Source organism: Bactrocera tryoni, chromosome 2 (genome assembly GCF_016617805.1).
Source record: "Bactrocera tryoni isolate S06 chromosome 2, CSIRO_BtryS06_freeze2, whole genome shotgun sequence".
Lineage (NCBI taxonomy): Eukaryota > Metazoa > Arthropoda > Insecta > Diptera > Tephritidae > Bactrocera > Bactrocera tryoni.
The window spans coordinates 77573337-77600982 of NC_052500.1; the positions used below are offsets into that span (position 1 = coordinate 77573337).

The window sequence follows — 27646 nt, forward strand, 5'->3', positions numbered from 1 at the left end:
TTTACAGCGCAATAACTTCACATCCACTTGTGTGGCAGCACTAAAGTATTTGCCGTTTGTATGCATCATCTTTCATACACTTGTTTTTGTTGTTTCATGCCTTTGTTTCCCTCAAGTTCGCCGCTCAATACAAACTCCTTTTATTTTGACTTTTCTGATGTATTTTGTTGTTGAAGTGTGCTTTTGTAATTTTTGCCATCTTCTGCTCATATAAAATGTCTGCGCAGCGTACTCTTGAAAATTACTTTGTGTTTGAATTTGTACTCGTTCATTAGTGCATCGATTTCTTTCACCGGTTTTTTTACCAAGTTTCAAGCCTATTTTATTGTGCAAAGTTCTTAATAAAATAATCTAATTTGCTAAAATATTATCGGTTTGCATAGCGTTGATCGCATTATTTAAAAAAAACATTGCCTTTAGTGCATAGTTTCTGTGAAATTATTAAAAACTGGCCAATAATACAAGAAAGACTCTCTCTTAGAACAATTTGCAAAGTGCTGCAGGATTGATTGCAAGAAAAGTTAGTGATCTGCATATTTTGTGGTGTTTTTAAAGAAAAGTGTTATAGAAACAATTTTGTATTTTGAAGAATTTTCCAATTGGATTAAGCTCATCATTTGCTATATTCGGTAAGTACGAGTGGGCTGCAGACGGCCATTTTGCCGCATAGCTGTGCAAAAAGTGCAGTTCAACTAGTGCGAAATAGAAATGATGTGCATATAACTTTTATTATAAAATATTATTGAAATATTGAAAAACTTATTTCCACAATTTGGAGCACCTTATTACGTACGTGTGTGTATATTGTACATAAGTATGTAAGTATTATCTGCTTCTACCGTCGCTTTTGGTGAAAAAAACAAATAATTCTTGTATTGTCCTTTTTAGCACCTACTCGTCGAGTTTTCCAATAAGAAAACCAGTTTGTCAGCCAGCACACTTCCTTTCTTTCGCCTACTCAAAAAATTTAAGTTATGATTTGTGCTTAATGATGTAAATATTCTACGCTTCCTTATTATTCTTCATATTTCATGTTCCTTGGCTGCTTATATACAAACTACTGAGCAATCTCAATTTCCAAGTTTAGAACAGCTGGTTTATTTCAACGATCAATTGTTTTTATTCTTTGTTTATTTCCTATCCATATACATATGTATGTATGTACATACTTATGTATGTTTTTATATAGTGTTGATGTCGTTTTGCACTGAAGTGGAGTTGCTACCTATCCCATTGTTTGCCACTTTGTTTCTGTGTTCATGGGCATGACAGCCGATGGCGTTGACGGGCATGTCTCAAAAACGCTATGCAACTCAGAACAAAGAGCAGCAATAATGATCGCGCACTTGGCATATTAAATTTTTGCCTAGTACTTACATACTTATATTAAAAAGGAGTAGCAAAAATATATTTATACCCTGATTGGATATATTAAGTGGAGACACCCTATGTCCATATAAGGAAACTTTTTCTTTTTTTGCAACCCTTTTATCATAAAATAAATGCACCTGTAAAGGGTATTATGTCTTCATTTACCTTAATAATAAAGCATTCTGATTTTAAAATCCTTTTGTTCAAAATTGGAATTTAATTTAATCCATACTTATTCTTATTGGTATTAGCAAGTGTGGGTAAAATTTGTATTTTTAAAATAATTAGGACGATATCATCTTTTTTATTCCAAAATTAAAATAGGCATTTAGACGTGTTAGCAGCCATAATCCTAATACGGGCCAACTTGTTTAGATATGAATCTTAATTAATGAAATATGTATATATGTATGTATATGTTCCATACAATTTAACTCTACGTACATATGTAAATAATTTGTAATTTATTTTTTTCCCATTTCAGCAAGTTTTTACCCCCAAAATACATCATCGCTCTGTACACTTTGAAACATCCAGTTGATTTACAAAATTATTCGTTGCATAAATTCAAAAACTCTATAAAAGACAATCTAACTTCAAAAAAATAATTAAAATAAAAACTAATATTCTTCCTATAATAGGCGTATATTTTTAAATTAAAATCGGTTTTGCACGCTCTTTAATTTGAAACAAATACATCTAAACAACAACATGGTGCATCCAGCTGAAAACACTACAACCGCTGCCGCTGAACTAACAGCTGCTGAAAAAGAAGGTAAGTCATGTACATATTCAAAATTTCAAAAATATTTGTATGTGCTATATGTATGTAACTATATTGCTTGAGCGTTGCGGTTCCAAAAGCAGTTAAGAAGCGAGAAAAGCCAAACAAGAAAATATATTCGTAGAAATGTGGCGAGGAATTCTTCAATAGTCACCAGTTGGAAAAAAGTTATATGCTTTTATTAGCTTTCAAACATGTTTGACACAAATTTTGAGCATTTTCGTATTTATTCAACCGCAATTGTCATGCGTGGCTGTGTCTCAAACGTAAATGCAACTTTTTTGAGTTAAATAACTGAAACTGTGTATGCATTTTATACTTCCAAGAAGCGCACTAGAATTTATCAAGCATTGCATTGGGCTTGAGTTATTGTTAAAAATAAATTGTCATATGTATGATTTTAGACGATCCAACTACGTACGTTCTTATATATAGTACACATGTACATATTTATAGAAATTCATACTTTATGTATCCGTACATACATACAATGTATGTCACACCCATTTTTGTGATTTTGCATTTTTTGTAGTGAGCAGATATGTACATATGTACATAGCTACTCCAGAGTTTTGAAAATGGCTTTTGTGCTCCAAAGCCGCTATTACGCTTTATCCCTATTCTAATTCGCGCAGTTACCCAGTTTGAATGGAATATACATATGTATGTATGTATGTAAGTGAACAGCCTGGTTGTTGCAAATGCATCAAAAATCTATAACCCCGTCTGTTTCTATGTATTCTCTTTTTTTGTTTCTTAATCCAGCTACATACATGTATGTATGTATATTTTTGCATTCGCTAACAATTCAGTTTGCGTATGCAAATAGAAGTATGAAAAATTGCATTTAGGCTCAGAGAGCATTGAATTCAGTGGCGTAGAAAAATATATTTATCGCTACATTTCAAATAAATAATGGACGCCAGTGAAGAAATTATGATTGGTATTTGTTATACCCTGAACATTGGATATATGTATCTGCCATATAAACTGATCCATTAAACTCATTTTCTTGTATGGAAAATTTTTTTTATTTGAGAAGGCATTTTCACGAAATTTGACACAGATTTTTGTCAAAGGCAGCGCTATAATATCCGAACATATTTAGACAACTATAGCATCTAGCTACCATACAAATTAACCAATCAAACACTAATCCTTCGGTGGAAAATTTTTTTGTTTGAAAATATGTATCAATATCTTAAGAAAATTTGGTGTAGAGGTCAAGGCAACGCTCCAAACTCTCGTGAACTCGTGAAGGGTACGGGTATTATAGCTTCGGTGCAGCCGAAGTTATCGGTTCTTCTGTTTTTTAAAGCGAAGAAACCAAAACAGATCGTGATTTGTGGCAAATTGCGATGAATGCCACTGAAAATAGTCTCGTTTAGTTGCAACTTTGTCGCAAAATAAATTGCATGTAAAAGCGAACAGCTGTTTCGCGATATTGCCATTTTTTTTGCTATAAGTGCGTAAGCTTGTGACATTAAATGAGTGTCGCTATTATATATGTATTTCAAAATTCTGTTCGAATTGGCTAGTTTCTACCCTTTCAAATATAAACTTGATGACGTTAGTGGATTTATAGTCAAAAATTATAAATTTTTTCGGCTGTGCGGATAAAGGTTGTTGAACTCTAAATCTGTATTTGACTAGCTTAAAAATATTTACTATTTATTATGTATGATTATGCTCAAGAGTATTTACACAGGAATGTACATATAAAGTATAAGTATGTACATACATGTGTTTTTTTATATAAATTGTTATAATTTGTAGAATCAAAATACGAATTTCAAATGCTAAGTTTTATAAAAAATTAATTTAAAATTAAATAATATTTTTTTTTGAAGTTTTTACTTCTCCAAAAATATTCAAAATACATAAAACAAAACAAATTTTAAATGATTTTTTTTTAATTTTAAATAATTTTTGTAAACATTTTTAAATGTTTGTTTTGTAATTAATTAATTAATTTTTTTTTTAATTTTTAAATAATTTTTTTTTATTTTAATTTGTTAAATACATATTTTTCTGATATTTTATAATTTTTATATTTTAGCCTCTCTTACATACATGTGTATATATGTACATACTGCATACACATATTCTACATACTTACATAAAATAAAATTTTCCACTTTGATCAACATTTAAAAAAAATTAAATTGCGTTTTCACCTTTGCCAAATTGACTAAACTTTCCTAAACCGCTTTAGCAAAAAGCAAACGATTCACAAAAACTAAAACCAATTTGGTTGCTTTGGAAACTTTACAATTCAAGTTCAAGTTTGCTTGATTGCATTTTTCGATTTATTTTTTGTGTAAACTGTTGTGCCCTATGCAGTAGTTTGCGTCTGTGCTGCACCATGTACATATTACAGTTATGTTTACTATTTTTTTTCTTTTTTTTTTTTGAAGTTTGTAACAAAAGGTGTTGCTATAGTGCTGCAAATAAAAACTAATTTAGATTTTGGTAAGTTTCCAAAAAAATGTCAAAATACTTTTGGGCGACAGCTCGATTTGTATGAGTTAGTTAAAGTCAGTTGAGAGATTTTAGAGGTTATTAAAAATGGAAACAAAAAAATTGTAAAAGAATAATAAAAAATTAAGGGTGGCTAAAATTGAGACTGTGAAATAAATTCAATTCATATTTTCTACAGAAGATTGTGGTAAAAGTTAAACGTTTTTTAATAGTATCACTGTAAGCTACGTCGGTTAGTGCGCCTTGTTTTCATGTTTGCTGGACCTCCCGCTAGATGAATTTGATCACAGGTAACTCACAACTTGCCGCCCAAACAGCGTCTGGATAACCGTTACAACAACAACAACTGGTGGATCGTTCCCACGACAGTCGTGTCTATATAACCGTAATGAACCCGAAATTTTAACAGACAAAGGATTGCCAACTTGAAAGATTTCTTAAGAATTTCTTGAGGCGTGTTTGACCGCTTCGACAACAATAATAGTAACTGATGTTCGTTCGAAAACCCGAACTTCTGCGTTTGTGACAATGAAAGACTAACCATAATTCGTTACTTTATGCAGTTGAATTTTCCAAGTGGTTGCATTACCATGTGTACCTTTAAAGCAAATTTTCACAATATCATATAATACTTTATTCCTCAAATACCTTCCACCCTGTGTTTGAAGCACCATATGAACCTGAACGGTTTGTTTTCAATTGATTTTCTATTAACCAAGTAAAGGTTGATATTGTCGTTATAGCAGTCTTATTGTTGTTGTTATGCCAACACGAAGTGAACTCGTACAGTAGTTGAAGTCTGAAACTTCAATGCAGCTGCGAATAGGGCTCCAAGTTGCCTAGTAAACATAAGAATTGATACTTTAAAAAAATTGATTTTGATTTTGCTAAAAAAAGACCAGGAAAGATAGTTCTTGCTCTCAGAATGATTGGGATAATGTTTTCTGCCACAACAGCAACTACAGTCATAGTGGGGGGGACATCCACCATCTGATCAAATTTGACCCGGACTGATATAATCACGTATCTGCATACAAATCTTTGTTATAGCCTTCAAAATATACTCTTTTTGAGCCAATAAAAGCATTTCTCAGAATCATGTACAGATCGTTTTCAGCAAGTACAACAACAGAAGCAACCGCAACATCTATCCGGATGTTATTTTTATCTAAATGCGTTCACAATTTCTCGAATTACAGTACCTTTTTGTATACCTTATAGGTTACCAATCCGATAACTAACCGATACTATACGCTCGTTGGGTAAACTTACATGATTGCAGTTTAGTGCGGCACATTTTGGTCTTGTTTTGTTGCTTTTTTTTGTTTGCTGCGCTTTTGCCTGTTGCAATCTTGTCTCGCATCGAAAATGTTTGTAAATATTTTGTATGTTGTTGGTATTATTGCTATTGCTGGCTAGTGCCAAAGCAGCGCTTGTGTGTGGTCCAAAGTGACTTTGATTTTATCGCTCCTGTTACTGTTGCTGACATTTTTTATTATTGTTGTAAATACAGATAGCAACTTTGTTGTTGTTGTTATTGATCATTTACTTGCAGCAACTACTAACTGTAGTTTAGTTAGCAGCGTGGATTGATTTGCCGGCGTCAAGTTGAGTGTGTGGATCGACGGATGTGTGTGTGTTTGCAACTTGCTTGCCAGTTTGCGTTTGTTTGTTGTCGCCGCCACCGCTAAAAGGCAGTCGAACAGCATGCAACATACAACGCCACATCACCAGGCTAAAACCGACTCCATTAGGCAAAGTTGCAGCGCCACATTCGTCGGTCTGTCAGCTGTCTGTGGCACGATTACGTTGGTGGACGCATTGATTTGATTTTGAATTGCTTAGTGCGCGCAGTAGTCCCGCGGGTGTCACGACGGAGTCGCACACTTGAAGGTGCAGCGTTGATTTCAATGGCATTCGTTGGAAAGTTTGCTTTTTAGATTTACTTTTTGGTTTTCGTTTTTGTTTTGTATACCCTATACAGTGTATACTAAGTTTGCCACGAAGCTTGTAACACTTAGAACGAACCGTTGGAGGTCTTATAAAGTGACGGGCTGAGTCGATTTAGCGAAGTCTGTCTGTCTGTCTCTATATACGCGTACTCTTCCCTCAGTTTTTGTGATATCGATCTGAAATTTCGTACATGTTCGTTTCTCTCCAACAAGCTACTCATTTGTTGGGACCACCGATATCGTACCACTATATCATATAGCTGCCGTACAAACTTAACGATCAAAATCTAGTCCTTGTATGGAAAACTTTTTTCTTAGTCGAGATATATTCACGAAATTTAACACAGATTATTAGCCAAAGCAACGGTACAAATTCCGAAGAAATGGTTGGGATCAGACGACTATAACATATAGCTGTCATATAAACTGAACGATCGAAACCAAGTTCTTGTATGGAAAACTTTTTCATTTAACAAGATATCTTGATGAAATTTGGTATAGATTATTACTCAAGGCAACGCTATAATCTTCTTACAAATTGTTCAGATTGGACCGCTACAGCATATAGCTGCCATACAAACCGATGGGTCAAAATCATGATAATGATCTTTTCGTAACCTGTGAAGGGTATTTTAGCTTCAATGCAACAGAAGTTACATTTTTTTCTTGATTTTTATATTATTTCTTTCTTTTTTCTTGTTTTTTCTAATCCGTTTTCCATTTGCATGGCATTGTTAGCGCGTTTGTATGTTTGTATGTTTGTGTGTGCGTGTTTCTGTATTTTTTTCGTGCAATTGCTGGCAAAAACTATTGATTGTTACTTTGTCGTTGTTGCTTTTTAGCTTTATTTTCTATCTAAGTTCGCCATTCATTGCTTTGATTTCCTTTTAATTTGCCTGCAGGCTTGAGCGGATATTTCTACAATTTTCCGGTCACTATTTCTTTTCGCAAGCGAGACAAAAAAGAAATTGATTTCAATTTTGATTTATTTGAATTTGTGTGCAGTGTTGCCACAATGGCGCATTTATCGGAAAACCATTAAAATTTAAAGTGGACGGAAGCATGCAAAGCACACATTACACATTGATCGGTTTGCATTGAAGTGAAATCTCTCGGTTTACAGTAATTTCATATTCAAAATGACTAAAATAAAAATTAATGTGATTGATTGAAGCATTAAACCACATGGCGTAACCTTATATATACATATGTATGTATATATGTACATAATGTATATTTGATGTATATAATGGCATGACTTAAACATTTTCATGCCGAAAATAATTAAATTTAATTGAACTTTCCACGTAAATAATTTTTAATAATTTTCATTTTTGTAATTAAAACTTTTCTTTCAATTTAACCAATGAAATTAATTATTTTTCCATTTCATCCATAATTTTTTTTTAATTTGCCACTATGTAATTTTAAACTTCTTCTTCTTTACTGCCGAAGACACCGCTTACGCGTTTATAGCCGAGTTTACAACAAAGTGCTAGTCATTCTTCCTTTTGCGTGTTTGGCGCCAATTGGAAATTCCAAGCAGAGCCAGGTCCTTCTCCAACTGATCTTTCCAACAGAGTGGAGGTCTTCCTCTTCTTCGCCCGGCGGGTACTGAGTTGAATACTTTCAGAGCTGGAGTTTTTTCGTCTATTCGGACAACATGACCCAGCCAGCGTAACCGTCTTAATTTTGTAATTGCTATTCGAACTTCTTCATGGTCGGGCAATGGAACGCCTGCTACATCATCATCGATTGAGGAAACTGGTCGATGTTATGGATTCACTGTCAATCAGCCGGCTGGAGAAGTGTTCCCTCCATAATTTTGGTATGTTCTGGGCATCTGTCACCTTTGGGGGTTCTACAAGAGAATGCTCCGGTCTTGAAACCTTATGTTAGTCGCCGTATCTTTTCGTGGAGTTTTCGAGCTTACCACTGTCGTCCAGTTTGTCAAGCACTTCATACTCACGCATTTCGGCGCCTCTATTCTTTTGCGGAGAAAATCATTCGGCTGTCTGTTGTGATTGCAGCTTTTCGACGTCGAACCTTCCTTGTATTTGTTGACGTGCGTGTTTTGTTGCACAGAGGCGGATGCGTATCTAGGTTGCAAGAATATAATGGGCCGAGTCTACATTAGGACCTCGGAGCGTACGCACATCTAAAATACTGAAGACGTTTCTTCCGTCCATCACAACATGATCTATTTGGTTGGTGGCTTTTCGATTAAGAGACAGCCAGGTACCTTGATGAATTTTCCTATGCTGGAAACTAGTATTACCGAAAACTATATTTCGGGCCCCGGCGAAGTCGATCAGCTTCAACACATTTGGGGGTGTTTCATCATATAAACTAAATTTACCGACCGTTGTGCCAAAGATATTTCTTTGCCCACCTTGGTGGTAAAGACGCCAAGCTCGATTTGGACATCGTGTTGGCGCAGCTGTCATTGGTGTACTCCAAGCGCCATAGAAGACATCTTTGGTCACATAGACCTTCTCTTCCGTCGGGTCGAGGGCACAAGAAGAAGAAGAACTTAACTTCGATGCGAATTATGGCTGGACGTTCATCGGAGTGAATGCCAGGACTCGACGACGGAGTCTCTCTCTCCCACCACGAATTCCACACCGAATTTGCGCTCCTTTATATTGCCACTGTAGTAAATGCCAAAAGGACCTACTCGCTTCAGTTCCTGTCCGATCCGTCGCACTTCTTGGACGGCGGTGATGTCAGCCTTTACTCTCAAGAGAAATCGTAATCATTAAAGGGGGGATCTCTTATCCGAGGCTGTCTTGATCTTTTTATTGGAAGTGCTTTTTTACGTGGCCGGTCCCAAACTGAGCGCACAGCCCTGGGGAGGGATGTTTGCCTTCTCACTTTAGCTCGCCTTCAAAAGGATGTTGTTTGGCTACCAGGAGGATACTTGGTCTAAGACCGGAAGTCCTGAGCTGTTTGAGCCATATGTAAAAGAAGCGTTTCTGACCACTTCCAAGTAAATTCAGAGAACTTTCCTCACTTGCGTGAACTTCTACACATGGCTGCATCCTCCATTGTGTTATGAAGTGACATGTTATGTTACGTCATGCTATGTTATGTTACGTTATGCTATGTTATGTTATGTCATGCTGTGATTTGTTATGCTTTTAGTTTTATGTTAATCTATTTTGTATTCTTATTTCATTGTAAAAAAAAAATAAATCATATTATGTGTCTATATATTGAAATAGTGCTATGTTATAGCATGTTGCATAATGTTACGTAACTTAAGGTACAAATCAAATGATTTGGTTTTTTTTATTTTTTATTATTTTTTTTGTAATTTCTACATAATTTTTCCTCTCCAACTCAATGACACAGCTTATTAGCTCAAAAAGAAATGAAAAATAACAAAAAATATATACATACATATGTACATAACAGTAACTATTTATAACACGTGGCCGATTCGCGCGGAGCATAAGAAATATAGTATAACAAGCATTGACAAATGTCGGTAATTTTTTCAAATTGTCACCCCATTTTGGGGCACATGCAACAGTCATCAACTAATTTTACTTATGCATGACTTGAAGCGCCTACCACACACACACATATACACATACCTACATACATATGCACAGCCATTACCAGCATCTCGTGTCTTCCAGGAAATAATAAATTCTATGCTCGTACAATGTTGGTTGCCGGTTGAGAGGCATTAGGTTCGGCCCCCACACGCCCCATACAACACAAACACACGCATTCGTCCACTTGTTTGTGTGTGTATGCGTGGTTGTTGCCATATTGTTTGACGCCCGTTAAGTAGCGAATATGTGGTGTAACCTCGCCATATTTTTTGTTGCTACTTTCAGCAGACACCAGCTCATTTGCACATACATACATACATATGCACATAGCGAACATATGTTGTGTAAATTTATTTACATATGTATATGCAACTCTGTTATTATAAGCTTTGTCAGCAGTTTATTTGCACACATTGTCATGCCACTTTTTCGATACACTTTATCGCCGCATCCACGCGTTATGCGTCTCTAATCCGCATTTTAATCGCTAATCTGCAACGACGCTAATCTTTTTTGGTAGTATCTCTTCCGTGCTGCCGTTACTTTCTGCCATTGTGTCGTCGCTCCTACTTTATTGGCCCTCCTTCTTTCACTCGTTATTTATTTGCTATGCCGCAACCATCAGATTCAGTTTCCTCGATTTGCTGTTTTACATTTTCATATAAATTTTATGTTTATCAAGTAAATACAATCTTAATTCAATGCAATCAAAAGCCAGACAATATTCATTATGGCCAAAGGTGCGCAACGAAAGAAGCGTGGGGTATATCTATTTACTCGAGATATTTACTTTAGCATCTTCATTGAGCTCTTCAAGCCTGGGAGAAGAGTTTTTTTTTAACATAGCCTGCTTTTAGGCGTGTTGTAGTTTTTGTTGGATAATCATTTGTTGTTTACAACATCAGTTTAATTTTGAATTTTAAATTAATTTTTTTTTGTTTTAATTTATTGATTTTTATCGATAACTAATTTAATTTTTCTACTTTTCGCTAATTTTTTGTATATTATCTGACTGTTATTATTTTCAATAAAGAAACTTTTGCGCTATAAGTTAGCTAAAAATGTGTGGTAAGTTCAAAGGCATTTTTTGGAAAACTATTAGACTCACAACAGACGGTGTTCGTAATCGAAGTGTTTAAGTTAAGTTAAGTGCGATGGCTGATCCTCAAGATGGGGATCGCACCTTTCTGAAGGCGGTGACAACCTTCTCATACGAGTTAAACTTCTTCTCAAGCAACTTCCTCACGTTTGGAAATAAAAAAAGTCGTACGGAGCATTGTCTAATTCGACCAATTTGACCGCGGCGACGATGGAAGTGTAAGCCCGTGGCATTTTCATGGTGAAGGACACTTTGTTCTATGCCAGTGGGACCATATTTTCTGCAATGAGGCATTAAATCAGACCAATAATTTGGCATAACGGTCTTTAACTCCTGTCCAGGTCAATTTCGACCCTTTTGGGTAACCGTAAGGTTCGAAGGCTGATCCTCAAGATGGGGATCGCACTTGAACTACTATATATAGTCCTTTGTGAAGCCATAAAATAGTATTTCTGTATCTGATCTTATAAGTTTTGAGGCCAATACAAATCTACGATGGCGTTTAATTTTGATGTCCACCAGCTCAGTGTGAAATCTGAAAGGGTTTACTCCCAGTGTCTAAGCCTCGTTTCGTGTTGAGATTTTTCTACTTCGTCTGCTTCTAAACAACTGTTACAGCTGGTATCCGATTAACAATCTAACAGCGTGGACACCGAATGGGCAATGAACTCCCACAACGTTTTGAAGATAAAGAGCTCACTACACCTCTTGCTATTGTTCTTGCGCCGAATAAGAATCGGAGAAACGGAATAAGCTGCCGCGAAACTCAGCTATTCAGTGGTCGAACCCACGAAGAGAGCGGAGCACCGATCCCTTCAAATTGTATTGGTAGCGGGGCTAGGCTGCCTGTTCTTACTTGCTCTTTAGCATTATGAATCCGCTGTGACCTGGTTTCTATACTGGTCTTATTACAAAGTGACTCGGTTCTATTAATAACAAGGTAACGCATTCAAAAGTCAAAGCTAGTATCAGCACCTTACTACCAGAGTGAATGGAGGCTGTACTCCGGAACAGTAAATCTATCGCTACCAAAAGTGCCAATAACCTCGGCTACAGCTGTCAGGAAGCCTCAAACTGAAGTTGATAGATAGTTCATAACATTAGACGCATATAACCTTCCCCTCAAACTTTGACCCATTCGAGAATAAGTTCATTTTGAGTTATATGTTCACCTCCTTCAGCGAATTTTACCCACCTACATCTCCCTCAGTTCACATTATGAGCTTCGAGGATTGCAAAAACACTGGCAAAAGTGCAATATATCTGGAGGTGATTACTTTGAAGAGGACAGAATTGATATTCATGAATAAATAATCACTTTCTTAAGAAATACAAAATTCGGGATACTTTTTAAACAATCCTCGTACTTTAAAATTAATCGATAATTTTAAAAATTCAACTATTATTGTTAATTTTAGATATCGCTTTTCTATATTCACACATTATTTTCTATCCACATTTCAATGATTTTTCCATCAAAATTTTTTTATAATATGAAAACGTATCGATAAGATTTTTTATATCGTTATTGCTGTTGTATTGTCAATCTCTATTTGATCAGTCTTTTGCATTTCAACTAGTGGTTTGTTTTATTCGAGTACGGCGATCTTAGTACGGCGATCTTATGTTTTATTTATATAAAAATAAAGTTTATTAAAAAAAAATCGATAAGTACTTCAATTCATCAATATTTATAGATTTTTTAAAAAACGAATTTGTTATCGTTAATTTCAGATCTTTTCATTTCTATCAGTGTGTACTAATCATATGCCATCAATATTGGTATGGTTTTTCTATAAAAACTTGTGAACTTCTGAATATTTATCGAAAATAGGTAACAAATAGCTTTTGTTGTTCTACTGCCATCGTTAATTCAATATTTTTAAATTATTTACCACTTTTTTTCTCAAAATGAATATTTTTAATATATTTTTTTATTTTTTTTTATTTTTTTTAATTTTTTTTTTTAATTTTTTTCATTTATTTTTTTTTTTAATATTTATTTTTTTCATTTTTATTTTTAAATACGCTTTAAATCAAACGACTTTTTTGTTATGCTATTTTTTGAATATTTTCTTTGTATTTATGTTATAGTTTTTCTATTAAAAATAAATAAATAATGACTAAATATTAAAAAAATATATCGAAATATTGACTAAATCTGGTAAAACAAATATTTTATTATAAATATATTAAGTAAAGTAGTAATAATAATAGAAAATATAACAATAAATAATGATTTAAAACAGTATAAAAATAATAAAAATAAAATAAAAAATTATTAAAAATAAGAAAAAAGTAAAAATAAATTAAAAAGAAATTTGAAACATTGATAAAAGAAGGAAATATTTTCTTTAGATAATTGCAAAAGAAAAACAATAAAAAATACAAAAATTAAAAACAAAAATCATAAATACAAAAAATACATTAATAAAAAAAATTAAAATAATTACAAATAATAATTAATTTAAAGGAAATGTTTAGAAAAAAAAATAAAGCAAATTATTCGTCTCCTTCAAAATGTTTGCCGGCTTGTACTCCTTGGCGTATGAGCAACTAAAATCAAAATAATGCTTAAATTGGTGCTAACCGGCATATTATCGTGGCCATTACTATTTCAGTTAATATTTAATATTTATAGGTATTTAAGTATGCACGTACATAAATATTTGTGTTTATATATACATACATACATACATATTTATGTGTACCAAAGTTTCGAATTACATTTGCGTGTGTTCCCATGTATGATTTTTTTTTATATTTATGAAGCAACACAGTAAGCTCTCCCGCAAAAGCGTTTTTATGTTCCTTCATAAGAGCACAATCTCGACAAGCCCACATTTAACCCCCGAAAAATGTTTGTTGCAATTTAATTTGTCATCATCAAACGAAATCAACAGTCTCGGCACGTTGCCGCTTTTAGCGGGCCAATGGGGTCGCAATATTCTCAGTAACACAACATAATTTAGCCAAATAAGGTTTTAGAGTGAGGGAAGACGGCAGAAGTTTAAGTATTTTCATGATGAGAATAATCGCTGGCCACCACATGTGGTGTCTGTGCAAAATAACTTAATAATGAAGCCACGAAATTAGCTGCAAATTAAATCAAAAGAATTCGGCTAATCAAATTTATGGAGTAAAACTAAAGTTATAAGAGCAGAGTCACACTCTCCACTCTCATATAAAATTAACAAAGTTACAACGGTATTTTATTGCAGTCTGTGAGTAGTTCACTTAATTTGTGAGGCGTTACACCGTAGAGGCGTAGTTGTAAATCTAAAACCACACATCAAACAGTCACCAAAGCAGCTCAAATGGACAGGACGAACACACACTACCACATACTCACACATATACACATACTTATGTATGTATTGAGTGCGCCTGGCAAAAGTCAAGCAGTGCAAAGTGCGGAGTGCAGCGGGGAGTAAGTCTAAAGTTGAAGGTTCACCATGGATTAACACAAGCCAGCTGACTTAGACTCTTCGGATGCTGTGCGTGTGTACTTCGTTGGCCACTTAAGATGGTAGGTGTAGTACGAGTTTTAATGCAGCAGGCTTTAAGAACTTTTACACATCTTATGTGGTTTGTACGTACTATGTATTGGTTGGCAAAGTTCTATGGCAATCGAAGGACAAATTGATAGCGCCTGCAAAGTATTATGTTGCCGCCGAGAAATGCCAGAAAAATATATGAAAAAGTAAGCCTTTTCTTCTTTGCTCATACCCCAGAGAACGCAATGTCGAAGGTTGTTTAACATGTTTCATATTGCCGGCATTTGCCGATGTGGTGCCTTCATCAATTCGCTGCCTCTCTTCAATATGCCGTGCCATTGATACAAGTTCACAGACCTTGGAACTTGTCGTTTCGTTATAATTAGAAATTGGAAAATTGTCGAGGCACGTATACTTAAATATGTGTGTATGTTGTATATATAAGGTGCGTTCCAAAGTAAACAGGACTTTTTGAATCTAGCGCCCCCTGGTGGCGCCATCTATATGTCGAGTGAGAGTGAGAAATTCATGACATTTCATTGATAGGAAGTGAAGTTATTGCGTTTTAAGTGTCAGTATGTTTGTGTTATCGGTGCGAAAATGAGCTTCGAACAAAGAGCCAACATTAAATTTTGTTTTAAAATTGGTAAAACTTTTACCGAAACGTTTCAATTGGTGAAACAAGTTTATGGTGATGATTGCCTTCCCCTAGCAGAGTGCACGAGTGGTTTCAACGTTTTCAAAGTGGTCGTGAGGACATAAATGACGATTAATATGTGGGTAAATTAAAATCCGTATCACCGCAAAGTGCCCTCGAAACTGTGCGTGAATTCATCAAAAATCAGCCGAAATCATCATTAAAATTCATGAAAACGGAGTTGAACATCTCCAAAACATCGATTTATCGCATTTTTACTTTGGAACGCACCTTGTATTTACAAGTAGGTGCATGCCATAATAAGGATATAACACTTGAGCAACATAAAACATAAGGTAATATGTCTATATCTTTGTATGTACTCTGATAGATTTATTAATATGTTCAGTTGCGTCTATTTTGTTCAATCCCGAAATTTCGGGATTTGAAAATTTTCATACTCGGGACTCCTTTTTTTTCATTTGCAGATATTTTATTGAATTCCAAAAATTTCGGTATTTAAAACTTTTCCTGTACGGGATCCCGAAAAAATTTCGGGATTACTTTTAATTTAAATATTTAATATGGAATTATTTTGTTTTTATTTAAATATACATTTTTTACAATATTGTTATATTAATTGTTGAATTGTTATTATGTAATAGCAGAAAAGCGCAGAGTTTATTTATTGAGAAAAATTCAGTTACATTTAGTTTGTTCAATCTCGGAATTTCGGGGTTTGAAAATTTTCATATTCGGGATCCCGAAAAGTTCTTCTTTTCAGATATTTTATTCAATCCCGTAATTTCGGTATTAAAAATTTTCGGGATCCCGAAAAAATTGCGGTTTTATTTTTATTTAAATATTTAATTTAGAATTATTATATTTTTATTTAAATAAATATTATTGAAAATAATTGTTGCGAAAAATTTACTTTAAATTGCATTCACGATTTCGTTCATCGAACAGTACCGTAAGCCCGTATTATGGTTGTCTGCGCAAAAATAGTCGAATTTATCTACACAATAACAACTTTGAATTATGCACTACATAACCTCAGTTATACAATATAGTATGTGTGCTATTTTGTGCACGCACTGCATCTGCATTGCCACAAAAGCAATTCCTAAATTCTAAATATTTATGTATATATGTGAATCCTGACTTGTAAATAAGCTATTTGCTATACCTTATCCCTATGGAGTCGCAGGCATGTGACAGCGTGAAAGTTTATGTGCGAATAACAAGCGCATACAACTATGTGATAAATTTCATAATGGAAAATTGTCAGTCGGAAAAAAAGTTATTTTGTGGATTTTTCTTAAACAAAAAAATATTTACAAAAAAGTGTGTTTTAAATAAAAAATTTAAAGATTTTAAATAAAAAATATTAATTTATATAATAAATAATAATTTTCTGATTGAAACAGAAATAAAACTTAAATACTTATATATTAAAAGGTATTAACAAATTAAAAATGTAAGAATGAAAATACAAAATTTTAAAAATAAAAATAATAAGTAAAAAACATTAAACAATTTAATATAAAAATGAGATAAAAAATAGTTAAATTATAATAATAACAATATTAAAAGAATAACAATTAAAAAAAAATATTTGGAAAAATACAAAATTAAAAAAATAGAAATAAAAAAAATATATGAAATAAATATTAATAAAAATTTATAAAAAATAAAATCACAAAACGGAACCAAACCCGTAAATTTAAATAAGAAGTATTAAAAAATTATACTTTAAAATAAATACTAAAAAATATAATAATAAATAAAAATTAAAAGAAAACATAATGAAAGTAGTATTAAAAATAATAAAAACCAAAAATAAAATAAATATAAACAGTAAAATTATACAGAATATTATAAAATTAATAAAAATTTATAATAAAATTAAATTAAAAAAAGTAACAAAAAGCGTAAATTTATATAAAAGATATTGAAAAATGAACCTTAAAAATAAAAGTAATAAAAAAATATAATAATAAATAATAATTAAAAAAGATGTAAAACAAACAAAAAATAATAAAATTGCAATAAAAAAATGTAAATTAATAAAATAACCAAAATATTGTTAGATTAAAAATATAACTAAATATTATAAAATTAATGAAAATTGATAAAATGAATAAAATTATAAAAAGTATGCAAAAACGTAAGTTTTAAAAAATGAAGCTTAAAAATAAAAAAATAATAAAAAAGTCATTATTAAATAATAATTAAAAAAGTGTATAAAAATCTCAAACAAAATACATAATAAAAAATAAAATTTATTTAAAAAATAATAAAAAAAAATAAATATAAAATAAAAATAATAAAAAAAGGAGGAATAAAAAATTAAGAAAAAAGGTAAAATAAACGAAAGAAATTTAAAATAATCGTAAGAAGTAAAAAAAATTGCTTTAGAATATTAAAAAAAACAAAAAAACAAAAATTAAAAAAAAAACGAATAGATAAAAAAATTAAAAATAAAAACAAAATAATAAAAAACAAAAATAAATTAATTCTCTTCCGAAAAAAAATCTATTATAAATAATAATACATAATAAAAAAAATTTTTTTTTTAGAAAAATATAAAAGTAAAATTATAAAATATTTGTATAGAAAACAATAATGAAAAAAATATTACAAAAATTAAAAAATGATAGTACATAATAAAAAAATTAAATTTTAAATTAAAACCAACTAAAATAAATAATAAAAAATATAAAACAAAAAATAATAAAATACATAATAATAAATGTAAACATAAAATAAAATATAAAGTTAAAAAGAAAAAATAAGAAAAAGATGAAAAATAGATGAACAAGAAAATTAAAATAATCATAGAAAGTAACAAATATTTTCTTAAGAAATTAAAAAGAGATAAATACAAAAATATAAGAATAAAATTATAATAATAATAATTTAAAAGAGGGGTTTAGAAAAAACTAAAAAGACAAATAAAAAAATATTAAAAAATAAATAAAGAGCAAAAAAGGAAGAAATAATAAATTAAGTTATAATACATACTAAAAAAATTTAAATTTTAAATAAACAACAAATACAAAAACTACTAAAATAAATAATACTAAAAAATAAAGTTAAAAATAAAATATGTGCATTCATATGTATATATCGAAAAGAAATAAAAAACAACCAAAATAAGTGAAAAAAATAAATAACCTTTTCTAAATCAACGTCTTCAATTCCTAATGGGCATCATCGAAAACATTCAACAAATGCGTTAAAACATCCAGATACCATATATAAACCGAACGTGGCTGTTACGCCGTTACATACACATGCACACATATAGCATATTGTATACTAGTTCATAGATATGTATTTAAGCGAAATAATGAAGCTGGAGCACCACACTCACTGGTTGGCAGGAGGAACGCAGCTGATGATGACATTTTGTGAAAATACAAACAACCTGACCGGAATGGATAATTAGATTTTTCCTCTAAGCTACGCAGCGCAACGTAGCAATGGCTTTAACGCCAAATAACAACAACAATAGCAGCTGCTGTACGAGTAAGCAGTCAACAGCAACGAAGATAGACAAAGCTTGAATAGCATAAGCACGCAAAGAAACTTACTCGGCTATACGCACATACATACATACATATGTACATATAAGAACACGTGTATATATGTACCTAGGCCGCTCTTGAGACTTCGGAAGTGGCTTGGTATTGCTTTTCACACTTGTGTGCTATTCTTCTCATTGATCTATTGGAATGCCACACTGCAAACGCACTTACGCACTCAGAGATACTGCTGTATAGGTATTATACATATACATATGTTTATGTGTGTGTGTATGCATCTCTATTGCATATTTGCTCTTGCTCTCCAGCTGCTGCTTCCTTAGAGACTTTGACAACTAAATAAATTCCACTTTATTGCAACGAAGAAAAGAAATCATTCTTCAGCTTGCCATCACCACATTGGCCTCATCAATGTTGCCGACGCACATACACACACACACACAACTCACCATAAGCACTTAGCCCTTTTCATTATATTTATTTTCCCCAACTGCTAAGAAGATAGCTTGCTTCTCGCTTGCTTTGTCATTGACATTTTGCCTTCGTCACGAACGTTGGCCAAGTCTTCGACTGGTTTTTCCATCCTTTTCGTATTTTCTAGGTGTATATTTTGTTATTTTCCTTGAGTTGTTGCTGTTGTAGGCTCGTTGGATGTCTGTGTGGCCCACGCAAGCGTCCGTAGACTTTCTTTCTATTTCTATAGCGTTAGACCGGAAATGTGTTTATTGGAATTCCGGCAAGGGTATGAGGGCGTTATTGAAAAGTGTGAAAAAGTTGTGTGGAAAATATTGAATTTTGCTAGTTTGCACTAATAATTGTTGTGGTGTATGTTGAGGCTAATGGTTGGGTAAAGGCATTGTGGGCAATTAATTTGAAACTTATTTCTGTTTTGCAGATAAAAATCTTTATGAGTTGACGCAGGGATAGCTCTGCGTCGTAACAAATCGAGCAGTCGGAAGTGGCCTCGCCATCAACCCAAATAATACCGAGATGGTTGTTTTTACTTGAAGATATAATATCCTGGTGGCACCGCAGCGGTAAATGGGATGCATCCGTTTGCAACCGGCGGATACAGTGAAATATCTAGGGCTCATCCTGGATAGGAAACTTTCATGGATCCGAAGAGAGAGCAAAAAAGCATAGATTGCCTTTTCTTGCTTTAGAGGAGCAATAGGCAAGAAGGGTGGTCTCCCACTTAAAGCGGTCCTCTGGCTCTACGACACCATACCCAAGCCCATTATGTTCTATGGAGTCATAATGTGATGGAGTCCTCTGGAAAAGACCACACTTACTCTAAGGTCCACTCCGACCATGACACTTAACACCATCCTGCACATAGTGTCCATAGACATCGTCGGAAGGTGTAAGTTCCTATCAGACTCAGAGAATCTGGGTTCTTAAAATAACACGTATCTGACCACTCGGATATCCTCACACACTTTGATTTCACTTGTACATGGAGTCGCCAAACCGAACTCTGGTGGCTCCTCTGCCTTTATACCGGGGACAGAATTGTGGGTGGGAAGAAGCCGTTGGCGGAGAGGAGCAGTGAGTTTCTTTAAGGGTGGGTCAAAGCTTGGTGGAGGGGTTTACTATCAGGAGCTCTTTATTAACTCCAGCTTCAGACGTCCTGACTATTACAGTGTCTTCCTAGCCGGGCTTGTAATAAGATAGCAGTAGATTTACTTCTCCGGAGTACAGTCTGGCCGTCTACTCAGCAGAACGGCAGTACCAGCCTGGAACTCATTAACGGTGCGTTCAGTGTTGGTTAAGGAGTACCTAGTCTCACTATCAATAGCATAGGGTGCCTGGTATGGGTGCCAGGCCAAAGCGGTATGGCAGGAAATTGTAAAGCTGGTGAGGTAGCAAGGAAAGGCACCCTAGTACCGCTATCGGCGCTTCCGTAACCTCTTCTGTTCCACTACTAGATAGCTACATGTCTCCACAGGAAAAGTCTAACGATGTGATATCACACACGGCGTGAAATTTTCTTCTCACCGAAATTTTCTCTCAATAAATCCATTGCGGTCTTGGATGAAATCAAATATCGAGCTTAAATTTCAAGCATCACATAGTCGGTTAACATGCCGCGGTCTCCATTGACGGTTACGTTCTCACCGGTATTATTTTTGAAGAAATATGGACCGATGATTCCACCAGCCCACAAACCACACGATACGGTTGTTTTTTTCTGGATGAAATGACAGCTCTTGAATCTCTTCAGGTTGCTCTTCGTCCCAAATGCGTCAATTTTGCTTGTTTACATTCCCATTGAGCCAGAAATGGGCCCCATCGCTGAACAAAATTAGGCTCGAAAAAGTCGGATCTTCTTGGAACTTTTCAAGTGTCCACAGAGAGAAGCGATGTCGCTTGGGAAGATCGAGTGGCTTTAGTTCTTGCACAAACTGTATTTTTTACGCTTAAGATCTAGACGTAAAATGCGCCAAGTCGTTCCGAGTTGCTGAGAATCGACTCTCCACGGTCTTCTGTATCTGTATACTGTATCCTTGACGTGGTCTATCCGGTCAATCCGGATAATATCCAATATGAATGCTGGGTCTCAAGATGGGTGATGGTGGCGCGAATAATACGGTCAGTAAGCCGATTCTGTTGACCTTAAGCTTAAGGAAGTGCGCGAACCACATTCTTTACAGAACGTAAATTTTCGTAAAAAAGTTGAACGATTTGTAAACGTTGTTCGGACGTAAGTCTTTCAATGATGAAATGTCAAACTATACTGAAAAAAAATAACATGACAGCTTGACACGACTCACGCGTGATCTGTCGAAAAATGGGTACTGAGAAAAGTACATCTACTTGGATCTCCCGTTAGATTCAAATCGCGTTTTTTATTGACACGAGTTTCAGACTCCATTTTGTAACAAAATGCCAATATATTTTTTTAGACTCTTTGAGTACTCTCTCGACTGGCCTAACTTCTTAAGGAGTATTTTTTTAATTTTTTGAAAAGCGAATAGTTGTTTTTCTTTTACCAGTTATATGGATATATACATATGTATATCAACATACAACTTTTTTCATATTTCAACAAAAAATCCTTTAAGTTAATCACTGGACCGTCCAATTTTTACACCTCTTTAAATTTTATGCCACATAAAAGTTAATGTAGCCTTTTATGTCACACCGAGTATGTGGTTACAATAATAGCGGTTGACTGACAAAAACAACAACAACAACAGCATTAAGCATATGAATGCGCTTACTCCACGCACTCACACATTCTCTCATTGCGCTGCTCTTCAACATGCATATCCGCCACAAGTCCAACGGTCCGTAAACTTAATGCCTCCAGCAACTGTTGCGTGTGTGTATGAGTTTTACTCTAACTGCTCATACTTACGCTGACAATTCTACTCCAGTCATTTTATTTTTGGCGCAGCCAGCTTATAACCGCTTCATAAACATTTTCACTGTCTGCGGTTTTTATTATGCAGCTCATCTCATCCGCCAGTTTTGTTGTTGCTCTGCTCATTCTATCTCGCGGTGCTCCAGTTTCCTATTTAAAGGCGCGCGCTCCTTTTACATATTCACATAACCTCTGTCCTGTTTTTGCGCTCATACAGCACACCTGTTTGTGTCGGTTGCGCTGTTTGCCTGTCGGTTGGTCGACGGTCTGGCTTTTTAATGGCAAAACATTTGTCTGTTACCTGCCACTATTGTCTATAAAATGAACTCATAAAAGGTTAAACTTTTCGACTGTGTGTCTGTATGTACATATGTACATACATATGTATATATGTAAATATATTCCGTTATTATTTACCTTTCAAACTTTTTTTTGCAATATCCTTTAGTTATTTGTTGTTATGATTTTTGTGTTCGAACACATTTCTGGTCATCTCACCTATCGCTCGCTCTATTGCTTGTTCTTAAATTTGCGCTTTTTTTTGCTTATGTTTTGGCGAGGGTGTCAAGTTTGACAGACTTATGTCATTGTCGTCATAGTAACTGTATTACTATTACTATTAGTAATGGATCATTTCATTCATTTGACTGCTAACAAGCTCATTATGTTCGGACATGTCTTTGTATGTAGGCTTCCATGATTTTAATGTGTTTGTACTGTAATATGTCAAACTGTCGCTTATAATTAAAACATATTTACACATATAACATTATATAATTGCGTTATCTTGTCAGCTTTGGTCCAATTCCGTCATTATTTAAGAAGTGAGAGTGCTTATAGAGACTGACCTCTATCAATTTCAAATTAAACACCCAAATTAATCGAGAGCTTTCGTTGAAACCGCTAAAAGCTGTAAAATATCATAACAATTATTCTCTTCGCCATTAACATCATTCTCGGCATCGAAGGATAAAATATATGCTGTATGTTTATCGAGAAGCCCAGTAGACTTAAAAGTTCTATTTAAGATCTATTGAGTTTAGCGGCATCAATAAAGTTCTAAGTTTGACAATTCGGTCGGAAGTTTTTTTACGTTAGATTATATGCCTCATTCCAAAAAAAATCGCATTTAGACTGATTATTATCAGCCCTTTGTGAAATTAGAAAAGGACCTCTTTATTGGCGTCGACACAGCTTACGCGGTTATAGCTAAATTTACAATAGCGCACCAGTCGTTCTTTAAAGATTCCAAGTATAGCCAGGTCCTTCTTCACCCAGTATTTCGAACGGAATGGAGGTCTTCCTGTTCTTCTACTTCTTCCAGCGGGTACTGCGTCGAATACTCTCCGACCTAGAGTATTTTCATCCACTCAGACGGCATGATCTAGCCAGCGTAGCCACTGTCTCTTAATTCGCTGAACTATGTCAAGGTCGTCGTATATCTCGTACAGCTCAGTGGTCCAACGAATCGATATTCGCCGTTGCCAATGCGCAAGTACCATAAATGTTCCCCGGAACCTCTTTTTCAAAAAACCGCAATACCGACTCATCAGATGTTGTCCTCGTTCATGCCACTGCACCATATAGCAGGACGGGAATAATGAGTGACTTATAGAGAGATTATAGATAATCTTTGTTCATCGAGAGAGGACTTTACTTCTCAAATTCCTACTGAGTCCGAAGTATCACGTTTTGGCAAGAGTTATTCCGCGTAGCATTTCTAGGCTGACGTTGTTGTTTGTGTTAATACTGTTGTTATGACCAATGATCGAGATCATATGCCTCATTCCAAATATAATTGCATTTTGACTGCTTCAGTTTTTTGTGAAAATAGCAAAAGACTTACATATTACAAATCTACTTACTCGCTTAATTTCCATTTCGGCCACCTCAACTGGATGAACTGACTAAAGGTGTGCGATCGGCAATGTTTGCTCTCGCAAATAAACCTATTCCTCAAACCGGCTTCTGCAACTGGCACACTTTGAGATTTTAACCTTAGAAACTAATAACACAAAGTTGATTTATAATCTTTACAATCAGGGAAAGCATGATCTTGTTCAAAGCGAAAAGCTGGCTGGTTCTCTTGCGATTGACGTTAGACAAACAAAATCTAGTGATCGCGCATGTACCGATACTTGTGCAGCGGTGAGCAAGCTCTCACTTCTGACCGGCAAGAGAACAGTGTAGCTCCTACCCGTTCACACTCGAATGTCAGTGAGGCTGAGGTGCTCTTCCTTGCCAGCTAAGACCTGTTATCCAAACTAGTATTATCCATAAGTAACTTGCGGCCGTTGTTGGTGAGGTTAGGCGTTTCTTAACTTTCCTTTTCATTTGTTTGTCGATAGGGTTATCGCCGAATTTTTTATAGACGTCTCTTTATTAAGAAAATTAATTTTTCATGTAGTATTAAAAAAAAATAAAGTGAAAGTGTCTTAAGTAATTAAAACTATATCGATTTCAGCTGGTCAGATGGACATTGAGTTCGGTTTAGACAATAACCAATTCTTGTTTTACTTGTTGCCGCTACTAGCCTTTACCGATATTGAGTAATCCACAAAACATCTAAACTAGTATTCAATATTTAGAACACTATTGTCTGAAGTACTGCATCTTCAATCCAATAGATAACCCTTAAGGAGTGGATCCCTATGAATTAACCAATTACACAACGTTATGTAAATAATGTGCTTCGCGCGCTTCGCTCAACTTACGACCAACATAACACACAGACACAGCATTTTTCGATCCATAATATTCGACTGAATCGACCACGTTAGTATGAAAGGCACACTTAATATCTTTGCTTTATTTAGAATTTCATCTCATCGACTTAAAGAAAGCTTTTATACATACATACATATCTACATACTAACATAATATATGTATGGTGAATAATATTTAAAAACAAATTCACGTCGACAGTCTGAAACTAACCCAAAGAAATCACGTCGCGCACGACTGGCAGGGCGAATGGGTAAATGTCTAAGCATTTAACCAAAGTAAATAAGATTTAAAACATTTCAAGGATTCAATTTAAGTGCATAATAAAATGTAACTTGACAAATGGGCCCACAATACACGCCTCCAACACAAAACCATTTTAACAAGCAACAACAAAACAACGAGAAATCGTTTAAACAACAAACGGTGGTGGTAAATGAAACGAGGTGATGAGATGGTGTGGCGAATTTGCGAGTAAACTTCCAAACGCTTAAGCGATAATACAGACAAGCTGAGAGGGGGAGGGGGCCTGTAAGTTGGAAAAGTCATAGTTAACGGCTTAGTAAACTTCTTGAGTGAGTACACACACCCACACACCCTAGTCAACGCGCCACTCAACGCGCAGTCAACTGGGCATTCCGACAGACATTTAGCTTGCGTCAAGCCGCCAACCAGTCAGTCTACGGTTATTATGCAGTCATTTATACCGAGCAGATAGAGTAAATAATAAAAGCGTGGCGAATTGATGTAATTAATCAAATTAGAGGAAACACAAAAACCCTTTTGATTGTCAATTTGGGAAGCGTTAGGAAAGTCATTAAGGACGAATAAAGGTTTTGCGAATGCCGCAGCCAGCGCTCTCGGGGGGTATGCAGTTAACCTCGGACGAAGCGTTTCAAAGAGTGTATATATGTATGTACATATCTATGTATAGTTGTGTATAAACACAATTAAAAGCTACTACATAAGATGTCTCTGTATTGGGTGTCTGCTGTTTTGTGGCTTGTAGCGACACAATTGTTGCTTGCTCCCCAGAGCATCACCGTCACAACACTCACTGCTTTCCGCACAGCAATTGGCTCACCTACACAATTACGCACATTGCTGCACACCAGTTGACGGCAGCGAAATTAAGGGCACGACACTTAAAACCATATTTTGTATTGCCAACCGGCGGCGGAAATTGTTGGGCAAAATTGAAAATTTTTGCTAAAAGGTAGAACGAATGCCAAAACCCAGTTTCACGGCGCTAAATTGCTGGCAATTAAAGTACACCAACCGTTATTGTGCCAAAATTAATTCAGTTTTAAATGGTAGCCCAAAGCGTTGGCAAGCAGGTGTCCAAAAGGAAGTTTAAGCGAAAGTTGTGGCAAAAGTGAAAATGATGGGATTTCGTGGTAGACTGGTGAGAGAGCTGGCTATAGAGATTACAAAAAAATGAACATGAGAAAAAATGTAAACTTCGGTTGTACCGCTAACTATATAATACCCTGCACAGTTGCAGTTTTATGGCATGGAACGATCACAAGAGATCCTTAACTAGATTTTGATTGCTTAATTTGTATAGCAGCTATATGCTATTGTGGTGCGATCTGATAAATATATCCTGATATTGTAGCGTCCCTCTTAATAATTACCTATGCAAAATTTCGTGAAGATATCTTGTCAAGTAAGAAAGTTTTCCATGCAAGCACTTGATTTGGATCGTTCGGTTTGTATGGCAGCTATATGACATAGCGATCCGCAGTGCCAACAAATGTGCATCCTCTTGAAGAGAAAATAACTTGTGCAAAATTTCAGATCGATATCTCCAAAACCGAAAGACTAGCTCGCGACTTAATAATAGGTTGTCAAAAAAGTCTTGCGGTATTTTTATTGAACTGTTTTTTTTATTTAAATTGAAATGAATTTTTGATGACTCATGCCCAGCTCTTAACCGATGCTACGGCTGCTACTATGCCGGTCTCTTTCGACCAATTCAGCGATTTTATCGCAATTTTCGACGACAGGCCTTCCGGAGCGTGGCCGATCTTCGACCACCTCTACACCAGAACGAAAACGTTGAAACCATCGTTGTGCGGTGGAAATGGAAACTGTATCGGGTCCATAAACTGCACAAATTTTATTGGCGGCTTGAGATGCATTTTTGCCTTTATCGTAGTAGTACTGTAAAATATGCCGTATTTGCTCTTTATTTTGCTCCATGTTTGCGATGCTATAGCTCACGAACGACTTAAAAGAAACGACAATCAATCAAACACGTGTTAGCGCGTGAAATGAGCTTTCCAAAAAGGTATAGCATGATCCAATGCGACGAATAAAACTATCGGGTGATTTTTTAAGAGCTTGATAACTTTTTTAAAAAAAAAAACGCATAAAATTTGCAAAATCTCATCGGTTCTTTATTTGAAACGTTAGATTGGTTCATGACATTTACTTTTTGAAGATAATTTCATTTAAATGTTGACCGCGGCTGCGTCTTAGGTGGTCCATTCGGAAAGTCCAATTTTGGGCAACTTTTTCGAGCATTTCGGCATGGAATAGCCCGAATTTCTTCGGAAATGTTGTCTTCCAAAGCTGGAATAGTTGCTGGCTTATTTCTGTAGACTTTAGACTTGAC

General features: G+C 34.6%; 1 protein-coding gene across 1 annotated transcript in view; it reads left to right on the forward strand.

Annotated features, from left to right (window-relative positions):
• The first annotated feature begins 339 nt into the window (after positions 1–339).
• Positions 340–27646, forward strand: part of LOC120767746 (stathmin) — a 239615-nt gene continuing 212308 nt past the window's right edge. Inside the window, exons 1-2 of the mRNA XM_040093960.1 lie at positions 340–629; positions 1856–2146. Of these exons, the coding sequence (XP_039949894.1) occupies positions 2083–2146 (64 nt within the window). The 5' untranslated portion in view covers positions 340–629; positions 1856–2082. The remainder of the gene's footprint in view (positions 630–1855; positions 2147–27646) is intronic.